The sequence below is a fragment of the Centruroides sculpturatus genome, unplaced genomic scaffold, assembly GCF_000671375.1.
Source record: "Centruroides sculpturatus isolate CEXI.00-Female unplaced genomic scaffold, Cexi_2.0 scaffold586, whole genome shotgun sequence".
Lineage (NCBI taxonomy): Eukaryota > Metazoa > Arthropoda > Arachnida > Scorpiones > Buthidae > Centruroides > Centruroides sculpturatus.
The window spans coordinates 31,585-47,515 of NW_019384796.1; the positions used below are offsets into that span (position 1 = coordinate 31,585).

The following is a 15,931-nucleotide window of genomic DNA, read 5'->3' on the forward strand; positions in this document are numbered from 1 at the left end:
ATAAATATTTAAATAATTTTAAATATAATTTATTATTATTATTATTATTAATTAAAATAAATATTTTGTTAAATACATAAATAATTATAAAAAAAAAGTCTGATTAAAAAATATTAATTCATGTTTAAGCCGTTGTAATTACATATGCACGTGTTTAAGCCATTGTAATTAATTATTAATTATTCGTGCTAATTTATTACACTAATTAATAAAAATTTAGAGCTGTCGGATAATTATCTCTTACTTTGGTTAATACGAAAAGGACATAAATTAGTTTAAAGTTTAAAACTATAACGTTACGGACAGACGTACACACAGACGGATTAAATCACTGTTATAGCGTTTATAGAAATGGTAAAAAAAATCTACCGAAGAAAAATAAAACGTTGAGAAAAGAGACAAGCTATTTTTGTCACGCTATGAATGTTTCTTTGAATTGTATCTAACTACATACTACTTTTTTTACAACATAAAAAAAAGGTGTATAAATTCCGTTACACGTCAAAGCCACGAGAATTCGTTGACGAGTAATTAAACCTGTTTAATTTAATTCGTGTAAAATATAAATTACCACGATATACGACGAATTAACTAATAGGAGGATAGTTAACACGTCTTCTATGTCATAAAGGCCACGATTTAAGACGATTTTCTAAGGATACAACCGTTAAAATTATACGATAGTCTACTATAAATATAATCACAAATAGGAATAGAAAAGATAGGTTCAATCAAATAATCGATAGTAGTAGTAGTAGTAGTAGAATAACAAACAGTCAACAGTTATTACTTTCGTAGTTTCATAGAGAATCGCTTCTATCAATAGATATACTTTAACAGTTACAAAGGAAACGATAGATTTTTTGTTTATTTATCTTAAGTAAAGGGCAAGTAGTGAAAAGATCCGTGCTCCTATTTGTTTATACGTCATCTGTCTATTTAATGGACACCAGATCACAGATTATAACTAAGCTACTCCAATGTTTACGTCACGGCGCGTGCATGTTCGCTAATTGTTTATGTCACCATTCAGCATCCCTCATCTGTTCAACCTCAAGAGGAAGACGAATGAAGATTTGCTATAATGTCTTCTCTTTCTTTCTCTTTTTTCTTTCTTTTTTTTTCGATAAATTGGACAGAGTTAAGATTGAAAGCCTTTTATTATGATTTAAATTTTTGAAAAATTACTTCATTTTGTTTGGTCGAATGTGAAATTGCTTGTCATTTGTCATACTTTCCAATTATAGATTTTCATTATTTTAATCTCATAAACTCGTTAACTCCAAGAAATAAAATAAGAAATAAAAAAAAGTAATATTTAAATAGTAGAAACGTATTTATTATTATATTTTTTTAAAAATAATTTTTCATATTTTTCTCTAAGTAATTATTTAAGAATAAAACATAAAAAAAAATATATTCCTTTGATAATTTATTAATTATAAATTCACGATTTAATCCAATAATTTCGTTTTTAACAAACATTATTAAATTTATTTTAATTACATTTTTATTTTATTTTATTTTATTTTATTTTTAATTTTACTCTAAAAATACTGTTTTAATATAATTTAATATCTTAAAATTTGATTTCTTTCGCATGATTAAACAACTTTTTTAAATTGAATTTTTTCCAATTTTTTTTTTCGATTTTATATTTTATAAATAAAATCTAAAGTAAATATTTTTCAATTTATTTAATATAATTCTAAAATTATATTGCGTTACTGACAGACGAAATTCTGAAATTCTCAAATTTTTTTCCCTACAAATTATTGTTTATAAATCTTATAATAAATTAGTATAACATCTATTACTTAGAAAATAATAATAATAACAATAATAAATAAACATTTACGAAAGAAAAATATATCTACAGAAAGTTTATTAATAAATAAAAAAAATAAAGTAAAATAAATAATTAAATTGGAACTTTTAATAATAAACATACTAAAATATATAACTTTTTAACGTAAAATAATTTAAAAAGTAACATAAAAAAACTAGTTTAAAGTTAATTAAAAGACAACAAAGTAACAAACGGTAAAACTTGGTACATATAAAAATGAGCGTAATTAAAAATAAAAATTAATTATAATTTAAATATTATAAATTATTAAATTTATTTTAAAATAAATGTTTATTTTTTTTTAAATATTTTTTTACCTTGACCTTCAATAAGATTCGTCAAGCTCCACAAGGAAACTACGTGCAACCACAACATCATGTAACGTCAATTCTGAGCCATTGACTGTTGCGCCATCTTCAGATGAAGAAAATGGATTGGCTGACGTCATCTTTTCTAACCCCCCCACCCGAAAATTTCGAATTTAGTAAATATCAGTTTTAAAATATCCACGTGGTTTCATAAATACATGCATTTTAATAATATAAAATTAAAAAAAAATACTATTTTTATATGTTAAAATTGATGATAAGATAATGAAATTTTTAATAAAGAATTTAAATTTTATTAAATATTCTTTAAATTTATGTTCGTTTTTTTTAAAAAAAAGAAATTATCACAGTGCTTAATTAAATAACCAATAAATTTAGTTAGCAGCTGCTAAAAATTTTTAATAACATTCACCTTTTACCCTAATAGATAACAAGTAAATATGAATTTATATGCATTTTTTTAAATTAAATATTTAATTTAATTTTGTTAATTAATTAATATTTATTCTTATATAAATTTTAAACGAAAATATGTTTTTATATACACACAATATAATTAAATATGTATAAATTTATATAAGTAAATGATACTATATAAATTTGCATATAGAAGTTATCAAAGTTAATTAAATTAAGTTTTTAGTATATAGTAATAGTAAATTTTAAAATTTTTTTTATCAGAAAAAATATTTTTTATTTAACAATAAATGTATTTAAAGTAACTATAATCTTTCAAGCATGGCAATTTTCATGCTGTAGAGATTTCATTCCTCTCATTCAAGAGACTTTTAGAACGATTGGAAAATGATTTTAAAAAATTCTATGTTAAGCTATTTAAATATATAAAGGTCTTTGGGATTCAAACTGAATTTAGTATTAGATTTCTGACTAAAGAATGTAAGCTCTTTACTTAACAATTAACAGCGACCGAATAAATTAGATAAAAATTTTTTGATTTATCAGAAATTTTTTATTATTTTTAAGTGAAATCGTGAATATTATCATTTAAGAATTTTTTCAGTTCTATTTTTAAAACATTGTTGATAGACTTTCCCGGCATTCTTTATTTGTTTTCGTCCCTAATAATTCCTACCATTACCTTAAAGACTTCAGATTGATTCGGGAGATATTAAGGGGATGGTGCCATATCTCCAGAAACAATAGTCCGATTTTCTTGAAAATTGCAAGAAATATTTCTATCTAATACAGAAATATCCTTACAAAATTTCAAAAAATTTAGACAAAACGCACAGGAGTTATTATGCTTCAAAGTGAGTGAAAAAATCGTGTCCTCCACATACTAACATCCTTACATACAGAAAAAATCCCCAACTTTTTTGCATTTCTCGACGTTTTAAAGTCATCTGAGTCTAAAAATGTAAAAATCTTGAGGGTGATTTTTTTAATCGATCGCTTTTCTATATAACGGGAAAGTAAAATGAATGAAAAACAAAAGAAAATTTTGAATTAGGCCCTACCTCGTAAATAATATTGGACATTTCTCTTTCATTTTTTTTCTATATTTTATTATTTTATTATCGTATTACGAAATTATAGAAAGTTACGGTCTTTAGTAGAATCATAGCATTAGGATACGTCAAATCCAACAATAATTTTTGATTTAAATGAATCGAGTCAAAGGATATTTATTCCAGAACAGAACAACTTTAACAGGTTTTTTTTTTATATTCGTAAAAGTTTTGTTCTGGCATAAACATTATTTGCGTCTTTTCTCTGTTCTTTCCTTTTTTATTAGCCATTACACTAGTAAAATAGTGTAATATAGTTGCAAATTGTAACCTTCCTCGTTGATATCGCCGACGAGGAAGGTTCCATAGCATGAATAGACTACTTTTAATGAGTGATTAAGTCTAAGATAGCGAGTCTATTCGTAAATATTTCTATAGATAAAAAAATAATGATGATAATAATAAACAATAGATTCTTATCTGATGAAAAAATTATGTTTCTTATCAATTTTTCATGAAAATTTAATTAAACCATTAGAGACATAAGCTGATTTACGTGTATATGTTTACAAAAATATTCTCATTATTTTAAATCTGATTTAAAATAATTAATTTCATAAAATCATAACTGTACTGGATATTTTTTTTTAACTTCAAATTTGATTTTAGTAATGGAAAAGTTTTTTTTTTTTTTTTAAATTCTCAGTTACGTCATTATATCATCATAAAAGGAGAGACTTTGGCAACATCATAAATGTTAAATCATGTAGAATTTAGATGAAAGATGTTTTGAAAGAAAATATAATTTCAGATCTCCCTAATGAAAATTGCATGATTAACTTTTAAAAGGTAAGTTATTTAATTAATAAAGAATGATGTAACCAATCATTACTAATAGCTCATCAGGCAAAAAGTGTTACATTAATGACGCCAAAATAGATTTTCCTGTAAAATATTTTCCTTTGTGTGCTTCATTACTTGACTTATCTTGTTTAAAAAAATAAATTTTAAAGAATTTTTAACTTGGTTTTACTTTCTGTAACAGAGGGAAAGTATGGCGATCGGTTTGTGTGTGTGGGAGGGCACAATTTCGTTTACCCATTTTGAAGCTTAATAACTCCTACACTTTTCGTTAAAAATTTCTGAAATTTTTCATGGAGATTTATGTATTAGGGAGGAAGTTTTCTAGAAATTTTCAGGAAAATCGGACAATTGATTCGGGAGATATCTCTTAATATCTTCCAAACCAATCTGGAGACTTAAGGTAATGGTAGAAATTATTAAGGAAGAAAACAAATAAAGAATGCCAGGAAAATTCACAAAAAAAGTTACCAATTTTACTTAAGAGTGTTGAGAGGAAAATATAAATTATTCAGCAGTGAAATCATGTTTATCAATATATTTCTTTACTAAACTAATTATAATATATTAAACTATGAAATAGTAATAAATCATCACTGTAATAATGTTACAGACTGATTTACTTTACAATATATCATAAAAATAATGTTGTAGATGATCAATCATGCAGAAAATAATGAAAGAATAAATAGATAGTGTAGGCAGATATATAATTTTTTTTCTATTATTTTTTTAGAATAATATAAAATATGAGTAAAAAGTAAATAAATTTATTCAGATGTATTTTTCGATTGTAGTTTTATTTATATTTTCCTTAAAAAAATTTTATTTATTCAAATAAATATTTGATAAAATTTTTATTTGTATTTAAGATTGCAATTTTCTTATATAAATGGAATATTTTTAAATTTTACAGTTAAAAATATTCGTAGGAATAAAATTAATTAACTTCAAAAGCACGAATAGTCAAGTATAATAAAACAAATTTCAAGACAGAATGCGAAGTCAAAATTAATTACCTTTACAATAGACTGTGATAAAAATAGCTCTACTTTATTTATGTGCTTTTTAAAATGTTCTCGTGATTTTTATATTTATTTTTAATTGTAAATTTACGTTTTTAATGAGTGATTTGTAGCAATAATTTACTTTAAAATTAGGCTTATTGTCGACGTCAATTACTATATTTTTTAGAGTATTTTATAGTACAATATTTATTTATTATTATAAATTAACTAGTCTGTATATCAAAGAGTGTCTCCTTACAGTGAAGTATCCAGAATTTTGAGAATAAGGGTGATGGCACACTCCTATCAAATTTTGAAGAATGTTACACCCTTGCCTTAGAATTACTTTACTTGCCTAATTATTTACCTCATGCGATATGTCTTATTATATTTATTTTTATTTTAAAGTAAAAAAATTTGGTATCAAGCACACTGCAGCACCATAAGCACCCCTCGTGGATACTCCCCGCCTCCTTGCTAAGTATTGAAGTGATGTATCTTCCGTTATTGCCACTCTAAAAGGTACTTGTTTCCGGTATCTTCGTCTAACAACAGAGTAAATTTGAACTTCGAAGCAATTGATTTATTATCATTTATATGTGAATATTATTCTTATATAATAGAATTCTGTTATGTAGGCCTACTATACCTGCATATGTTTTATTATTCTGTAATGTTATTTTTCTTCATTTATTAATGCGAAATTTTAAGATTTATTAACTAAATCAATATACAAACAACAAAAGCAACAGATCATAGAGGATCTGTTATTAATTCGTATAATAAAACAAACAATATATAAATATTTTATTACTTCAATAATAACTTTAACTTAAAAATTAAAAAGTAATGTTAAAAATAAGTTAATAAAATATGAACATTATTTTAAAGAAATAATGAAGCGAGGGTCGATCATCCATACCTCTTGCTTTTCTAGATTTGTCCCTATCTGTTAGTGTTTCCACAAAAATTTTCTAAATACTGTCCCCTTTTACTGCCTATATTTCTTACATATATTTACATATTTTTACTTCAAAATGAATTTTTGTTCCCCTCTTCCCACACCCCTTGTCTTCTATCTCCCCTTTGAGTCTTCTACCATCCAGAAGAGGGAATGTAGAGCTCACTTTGGAGTCACTTTACACTTCATACACGGAGATAAAGATATTAAATACAAAAAAAAAATGACTCAGATTGAAATAATTCAACAAAGAAATGGTACTGTACACTAATTCCTTTCTTGTATTTTCGAAAGGGGGGGAGAATTCGTGTCACACAGTACAATATTTCATCGATATAATCATTTTTGTACGTAATTTATCAAGAACAAATCCTTTATTTGTAAATGCGAGTTAATAATCTTTATATACTGATCTTTAAAATTTAAAATATTGCTATATAATTCGTATGAAATATAAGAAACTAAAACGTACGCTTCTGCATTCGCTCTAATAATTTTGATTGCTTACATTTGCTCTCCGACTTGTTTGTAGTCATGGTATCATTTATTATTATTGATTTTTTTTTACGTATTGAATTTAGAACCCGCGAGTAGGATACACGACTGATAGTAAGAAAAATATTTATTTTTTATATTTGATGTGAAATCTTTTATTTGTCGAATGCAAGAAGGGATTAGAGTGTAGAGAGCACTTAACATGTTTTGCTACCAACATGATTTTTATCTTATCGAAATCCAAGTTTTATGCAAATTGTGTAATATCTAGTCAATTTTTTTTTGTAATATTTCTTCAAATACTTGAAAGGATTCAGTTTTTCCTTTACGCATAACCAACTTTTGAAACTTTGCAATAATTCATAATATAAATAAAAAATTAAGAATATAATGAAAAAATAATGCATTATATTTCCTATTTTTTAAATCTTGAACTATAAAAATTAAAGTTATTTTAAAATAAAGTAGATAATTTATGTTTTATAATACACAAACCTTCAATAACGACCACCTCTTAACAACGACCAGTTTTATATTCTCCTCACTGTCCGTTGTTGACAGATTTACGATATACAACGCTAATTCTTATAAATTAAAACGATACAGAAACCGATGAAAAACATTTGAATTGAACCACTTAAGACGATCGGAGTGAAACTCCTAGAGCCCAATATAAGAAATAAATTTATATAAAATACTTGACTCTCCGTCTTGAAGACACTAAGATCTTTTTAATATCCCCATTATGGATTGGCAAGGCCCACAATGGGACCAGACATGAGATATTTTTGAAGATTTTGCCACCCGGATTCGATTCCGGATTCCCCAGAGAAGTAGGCTGATGCCTTTAAGTCTCGACCATTCTACTTTCATATAAAAAAGTAAACTTAACCATATTTTAAAAGCTCAGAAGAAAATAATATATATATATATATATTATATGCTTTGTCTTCCTAATTATCTAAACATCTGTATTTACATAATTAGTAAGATAAAGTGTAAGTTATATAAACATACTGATCATTACATACAGTTAATTGTTACATCAGAATTCTATAATTATTAATATATTCGAATTAGAGATGGGCTAATATCACTTTTGTCTAATTCGAATACTCTAAATACTTGGTGAACTTAATTATCTTATATAACTTATGTTAGCAATGTATTTAATATTTATTATTTAAATTTGTTTATTTTTTTCAATATATTAATAAATTAATATAGTAAAACAAATAGTAAAAAAGAACTTCCTGTTTGTCTATCTAATTTAAAGGTAATGAATAGCACTCTCTGGAATTCATATAGGGGGGTACCACATTTCCGGAAGTTCATAATCTATGTTATCAACTTCCGGAATACGTTATTCTTATATACTTATCTCATGTTTTCTAAAAAAGAAATTTGGTTTTATATATTATAATCACTCCATACTAACTCTAATTATTAACAAATCTTAAAATAAAATACATTAATACTGTTATTTAATTTAATATTTTTAACATGATGGACTGCATCGAACTTTTTCACATTTATAAAACATACACAACTGTTTCTGTACGGTAATTCTGATTTATTATATAAAATTTCTACGTCGCAAATATCAGTTTTAAATTGATTTCTACTGTAGCTTTGAATTATAAAATTTAAGCCTCAATATCTAAGATTGTTTTGAATAAATTTTACCNATACTAAAATGGCAACCTTTATTAAAGAAAGATAATCGCTTATTTAAACACTTATATATACAATTTCTGGTTTATACATTGAATTTAAAGTATTATAATTTATATTAGTATGATCTAGACTAATTTCATGCTTTCATGCTATTTCCAATGCTGTGAACATTGGAAATAACGCATGAAATTATTTTATTAGGGTATTATGTCGCGCCATCTGTCGGATACTAAATAGACTAATTGGAAGAATAATAAACTAGTGTTTTAATCTGTCAGCCTTGTTATTAAAAAAAAGACTTTTTATTTGATAAAATATAAATATAATCTAAGATTTATAAGTTATATATAATACTGAGAATTAAAAATAGTTTTGTTTTGTTTACTACAGTTACTTGTAGAGACAATGTATAATTAAATGAATAAATTTATTATACAGAATTATATCTATAAAAGCAGAATAAAAACCTTACATTTGATAATAACTGTTTATATTGTATTTCTTTTTACGTAATATTAATTAGTAAGTTCATTGAGAAAATAATAATTATCGAGATAAGATCAAACATTCACTTGAGTATTAATTATAGAGATTTAAGAATAAAAACAAAAATTATCAGTTTATTATATGAAACATCTTAACGGAAATAGAAAATTCAAGATATCTATTTGTATTCTTTAATATTCAGCGGATAAATGCAAAAAAAAAAAAAAAATGGTATGTTATATGTTGTTTAATAATAAAACAACTAGATGCAAAGATTTAACGTTTTCCCCTCTTTCCACGGGATTTGAATTAAAGTAGATCCCTGGTTCAAGTCTCATATGAAGAAGAGGAAGTGGGACTTTATTATGTAAAATTATTTATTTTTTGATTTTATTTCAGTTTTTATTATTTATTTAATCGTTTAAAAATTGAGGGAAAAAATTCAAATTAATTTGCAAATTAGAATTTTCTTTATTGCAAATTAAATTAAATCCTTTTTTTTTATTCATCGAATGATTAATTTTTTAATAAGTGATAATTTCATAAATATAATTTAAAATTTATTTTAATTTTTTACAAACTTGTCGAAGTGTCTACTTTCTTAGAAATACGTATTTCATAAGCGAAATATTCTATTTGAAGAAATACCATAGCGGTTTGTATTTTCTTACGTTCTTCATCTGAATGCTGCAAATTTGATGGCCCCTAATTGATACCTAAAGAAAACCCGAAAACTCCATGCATCTTGCCTGCTAGTGAGGCACGAATCCACGACCAACTACCAGTGTTTAGTGGTTTTATCCTCTAGGCCACTATTTATCTGTTTAGGCACGTGAAGAAAATCCGAAAAACTCCATGTAGCCAGTCCATTGGCGAGGCGACAACCCACGACCAAATACAGTGTTCAGTGGTTTCCACTCGGCCTATTCATCTCGGAAATGGTTGATTTGCGGACCCATTTTGCTATGAATTTTTAATTTATTGTGACTTTTTAAACACCTTGCATTTATAGTTTTTATTGACATTTCAACATTTCTACATGAATTGATGAAATAATTATTTATCGACATTTATTAAATAACATTAATAATTAAATATTTAAACTTCATTTAAATAAAAACTATTATTCCAGTTTATAGTTTTTCATATTCTACGAAATTAAGTAAAGTTATCGATTGATAAATTAAAAGGTTATGTCAAATTACATGGTAATACGCTTCAATAACTAAATTAATCCGAGTAACAACCAAATAATTAAAATTAACACAATTGTATAAACTAACACCTAAATAAGGACCTGTTTTCCCATAAAAGAATTTCACCCTTGCAGATCGCCTATGTGTCGCGTAGACGTTTACAAATAAACCAAACTAAACCAAGATGAATAACATTTTAAGATGCATTTGCTTGAAGAATGGTAAAATCCTTTAATGCAAATGCATCTTACTATACGTTTTTCCGTGTATAAGAGCATTCAAAATCAGAACTACATTTCATAAAGTATCTAAAACTCACTATTTTTTAAAAACTTTTATAGTATAGGAAGTATTATTTAAACTATTATTATTATTTAAAGTATTATTTACTGATAAACTATATTTACATTTCATTACCTTCACACGGCGGCGCAGCGTTATAAGGCAAATTCAAGAGGTCACAGGTAAGCATGTTCTTATATGCAAGGGTATGGTATTATAAGCGAAGCATGACGTATGTTTCAAGAATGCGAAAACAAGCGATTTTCACATACCAAAACATGTTCGTATTTGCACAGAAACATACATTGGATCTAGAAAATTTAGTAAATTTAATTAAATCATAATTCTTCAGGAAAATATTCCTCAAACAGAACGAATTATTCAATTAAAAACTAAAATTTTGTTACATTAATACAACAATTCTGATTCTGAATGAGGTAAATTTGAACTTTACGCAATTGAAGATAAATTGTATACAGAAATTGAAATGAAAATATTCTTATTACAATAAGAAGGATTAAGCTTCCAGTATGGTAATCTTTATATTATTTGTTTTCAAGAAATTACTGTAGATCGATGAGGAGGTGAGAAATGTCGTAAGGTAGTCAAAGAAAGACATCATTACCTTATCGAAAATTGCAGGGAAAATTTTGATTATTTACTCGAGTATGGAGGAAAGATAATACCGTTTATTTTCCTGGATTCAAAGCTTGTATCCTGTAATAGAGACAATGATAGGTATTTATAAAAACTGAACTACAAGACTGCAAAAGAGGTAAAGATGTTTAACGATTTGTCAAATGTAAGAAAGTTAAAGCAGAATATGGAAATGTACATCGAAAGTTCTGTTTAGTACAGAAAAACCTATTCCATATTACTTGTGGATTTTCGGTTCATTGATTAAAGTGTCACATAAAAGTACAGTATAGTTAAGTTATGCTCAATAACCTAGATGTTTGAAGCGGAAGAATTTCGCTAAGAAATACTTAGTAGTAATATGCAATAAATGTAGAGAGATGGTCCACACTTCCAACCAGAGAAAACAAAAACTACAGGAAAATATTCCTGTATTGGAACAAAACTGAAAAGAGAAAACGAGAAACATCAGAAATAGATCAACAATCTTGTCAAAAAAAAAGTACATGGAAAGAAATCCAAATAGCCAGAGAAGAAGACAGATGTTGGAAATAGGAAGACGTAAATGAGGTCAATAGGCAAAAATTCGGCAGATATACTCGAACTACATTTTGTGAATAGTTGTCGAAAGTACAGACGTATCTACAATGATGAGCGAAAGAGAGCTTCGATAGAAAATTTAAATGAGATAGATTAACAACCGAAAAGGATGTAAGATTATCAATTTTTCACTCCTGACAGAGATGAGCATTAGATGAAATGGAAAGAGCAGTGTTATCAACAGCCAACAACACACCAAAAAAAAAAAAAAAAAAAATTAAAAGAAACGCAATGGACAGTCCTCCCAAAACATAACAAAAATAAATCTTCATCATATTAGAATTACCTATATCTATTTGGTTTATAATATATTTACATTGAAAGTTGAGTTTTAAATTATCGTAATAAAAAATGTGCAATAAATTTTGAATGTGCCAATTGAGATGGATGGAACTTCGCATGTGATTTCGTTTACAAGTGGAGCTGCACTCAGTCAAATTCTATATGGGACACACGTAATCACTTTAGCATGGGAACTTCTGAATTGTCATTCTTAAAAAAAGAAAAGAGACGAAATTAGACTATTAAGTTTATAGATAATAAAAGTGTCTTAAAAGTCTAGAACATTATTAGATACATAGAAATACATCTATGGATCTAATAATGTTAAATATTTAAATCGTTTAATCGAATATAAAATGATTTAAATATTTTAAATTCCTTGTATAAATTACATTTTAAAATAATAAATTAATCATTGATTTATCTGAAATTTTATAATTCATTAAGTAAAAATGGAGTTGATAAATAAATTTTTTTATCGTTATTTTTCATCCAGTTTTCGTTCAAATTAAATTATGTGAATAATTATGAAGTTATGATAGGAAATGTGCTTTTAACATAATTTTATAAACGTTCATATCATTAATTATGTTTAGTTAATAATTTTGATATTAATTAACAAAATTTAACAAATATATCATACAGTAATTAAATGTATTGTTTTTTAGTTGAACTACAGCAGCATTAACACGAAATAGTTTGTATAGACGTTATATAGATAAAAATAGATATGAATATAGTGTACAGTAATACCCCGACTTACGCTACCCCGACTTACGCGATTTTCAAATCTCGTCGATTCGTCTTTTGTTTGAGCGCCACGCAACCCTTGATTACTCACTCCCCCCACACTATTGTTCAGCTTACATGTTCGGATGTGTCGCGCAGAATCCACACATAGCTACAATTTATTTTGTGTTATTTATTTCTGTGTTTGTTATATCTACGGAGACTTGAGAGACTCTACTATGTCATCCAAAGGAAGTAGAACTAATTCTTCTGCATCAAACAAGAAAAGAAAAACTTTATCTTTGGAATGTAAAGTTAACATTGGGTATGTTCGTAAAGTCGAACGAGTTAAACGAGAATGACGTCATCGTTATTCCTATTTCGTTAGACTTTTCGAACGATTCGTTACTAACGCGTTTAACTCGTTTGACTTTACGAACGTACCCATTATTAAAGACTTCGATACAAAAATGAAAATTTGTGAATTGGCAAAGAAGTTTGATCTACCGGAATTGTCGGTCAGAACAATTATAAAAGGCAAAGAAAAAATTCTCGAAGCTGTGAAAAATGCTCAATCTTTAAATTCAAGCATCATTCGTAAACGTCACAGTATTATCGCTGAGATGGAAACAATGTTAAAATTATGGCGTAATAATCAAGTAAATGTGAAAAATTGTAAAATAATATAGGCCTACTTTGTTATACATATGTATTATCTAACATTTTATTAAACATTTTTTTCTAAATTATTGTTTTCTTTAGTCTCCGGCCCCAATTAAAAATTATTTGTATGTATTTATATGCGAAATTATACCCCGACTTACGCGAATTCGACTTACGCGGTTACCGCTTGGTCCCACCTATCGCGTAAGTTCGGGGTATTACTGTATTATATTATATTTATTGGGCTGCAATTTGAAAAAAATAAATTCCACCGTTTGTCTGTTCTTCTTTAATATCGAGAACAAAGTTAGATACATGAAAGTCAAGACAAGATTTAAAAATCTTAGGGGCAAGAGGTCCCGATTAATTATATATAAACTTTTGGTATGAAGAGAAAGCCACGTTATTTCAATTCAAACTTTTCCCCTTAATGGAGTTATATATAAATGACCAGCACGATTACGTTGTTATCAGGAAAAGTATGATGTACAGGGGGACAAGCCACTGCTAATTTGAGGTAGATAACATATATTTTTATTACATTTAAATATATAATAAAAATAAAAAAATAATAATAGATATATCTTTAAAGTTTAATAAAGTAAAACATATAATTTGAATTTTATATACAGTATTGTAATTTTATATTGATATAAAATTGGGTCGGCGAGTTAAATCTAACTTTGGAATAGGTCTGAAATTCCTAAATTAGAGTAATTTCAACTAAGACAAAAGTTTATTTAAGCTAGTTATAAATTAATAGAGAAAAATATCTTCTTAATTTTAAAATGTTATAGAATTGTAGGTAGTAATTATAATTAAATATAGAATAAAACTATAGAATTATATGTAGTGATTCTTACTAATTATTTTTTAAATGAGTTTTTTTTTTTAAATATCAATATTATTTTTATCAGAAGTAACTTTTAGCTTTACATCCTAACAATTACAGTAGATAAAACCTCTATCTGTACACCGGAATTAATCCTGTGTTCAGATAGAAGTTTTATCTACGACCAGAAGAATTAATCCGGAATAGAACGATAACAATATCTGAATTAACAGACATAGTTAAATTTAAAAAAATTATCTTAGAATTTTTTAATGTAAAAATTTGTTTTTAAAAGCGACATTTAGAATTGCTCTCCAGTCACTTCTACAAGCGATTTTAGAATCAACATGAAGACATTCCTGATCATCGCATTACTTATCATCGTCGCATCAACTGTCAATTCAGCTATTACCACAAGTAAGTGAATAATTTATATTTACATACATTTAATTATATAAATCACAGATATTAAATTTTATTAAATAAACTATGCAATTCATACATAGTTATAGTATGTAATAGTGCAAGAAGCTTATATTTGCATAAACTAGTTAATCCTAAATAAGATGATAATAAAATAAATGTTTTTGAGTAAATTTGAATAATAATAATATTATTAAAAGAAATGTTATTACAGCACAATGCGGAGAAAACGAAGAGTTTGATTCATGTGGTACTGCTTGTCCTCTTGACTGTACTAATTACATGAACGAACCAGAACCCTGCACTAGACAATGTGTCATAGGATGCGCTTGTAAACCTGGATTTGTCAGATCTGCTACTAAAAAATGTATTCGCCCTTCCGAATGCTAAAAATTACTTTTTTTATTTCATTACTTGTAAAGATTCAAATGAAATGTAGTCTTATGATATAAGAATATTATTATTCAATATGTAATCTAAATTGTTATCTTGATAAATAAATCGTTAATTCTGAACATTTTTTCCTGTCTCAACTGCAATTATTCAATTTTTAAACTTATTCTTACTCAATAATCTCGAATGATTTCTCTATGATAATAGATTCTATACATTCTATTGGAAAATATAAGTTTAATAAAATTAAATAAAATAATTTTCTGTTAAAAATATTAATTTAAATAACCGAATTTCAAATTTGTTATTTATACAAATTTTTAATTTAAATAAAATTCAATTTTTAAAGTAGAAACAGTAAAAATTCAAAGATTGTTTCTCTATATTTAACAGCATTGTACTTATTCTTTTATTTAGAACAATTCAGTTATTAAATATGATAAAATAAAATATTTAAATAAAAGTAATAAATTCAAAAATGGTCATTTAAATTATAATTTTTACATTTTTATAATAATTATTTAAATGTAAAGAGAATATACGACTTACTTTTTTTTTGAATATGAACTAATTTTATTAAAACGAAAATTATTGGCTGATAAAAACAAATTATACATGAGATATCAGAAGGGAAGGTAATACTTTGGGAAATGATTATGCACAGCAAGATGAATAAAATGTGCATAAAGCACAAACGGAAAATGCACAAATGTCAGTACATGTACAGTACACTCGTTGAGTATGATTTAACTACACACAAA

The 15,931-nt window shown here is 25.9% G+C and overlaps 2 protein-coding genes across 2 annotated transcripts in view; one reads left to right on the forward strand and one right to left on the reverse strand.

Moving 5' to 3' along the window:
- Positions 1-2,242, reverse strand: part of LOC111629395 (alkaline phosphatase, tissue-nonspecific isozyme-like) — a 7,674-nt gene extending 5,432 nt beyond the window's left edge. Inside the window, exon 1 of the mRNA XM_023373290.1 lies at positions 2,167-2,242. Within this exon, the coding sequence (XP_023229058.1) occupies positions 2,167-2,227 (61 nt within the window). The 5' untranslated portion in view covers positions 2,228-2,242. The remainder of the gene's footprint in view (positions 1-2,166) is intronic.
- A 12,394-nt stretch (positions 2,243-14,636) lies between these two features.
- Positions 14,637-15,298, forward strand: LOC111629404 (venom peptide SjAPI-2-like). The gene is made up of 2 exons (XM_023373302.1): positions 14,637-14,771; positions 14,992-15,298. Exons 1-2 carry the CDS (start codon positions 14,702-14,704, stop codon positions 15,165-15,167), a joined length of 246 nt encoding a protein of 81 aa, XP_023229070.1. The 5' UTR covers positions 14,637-14,701; the 3' UTR covers positions 15,168-15,298.
- Positions 15,299-15,931: the final 633 nt, after the last annotated feature.

Excerpts from the sequence above, each read along its gene's own strand:
- LOC111629404 (XM_023373302.1), top strand. The coding sequence starts at position 14,702 with ATGAAGACATTCCTGATCATCGCATTACTTATCATCGTCGCATCAACT. Across the intron at positions 14,772-14,991 it reads CAATTCAGCTATTACCACAA|CACAATGCGGAGAAAACGAA; the intron begins GTAAGTGAATAA and ends ATGTTATTACAG.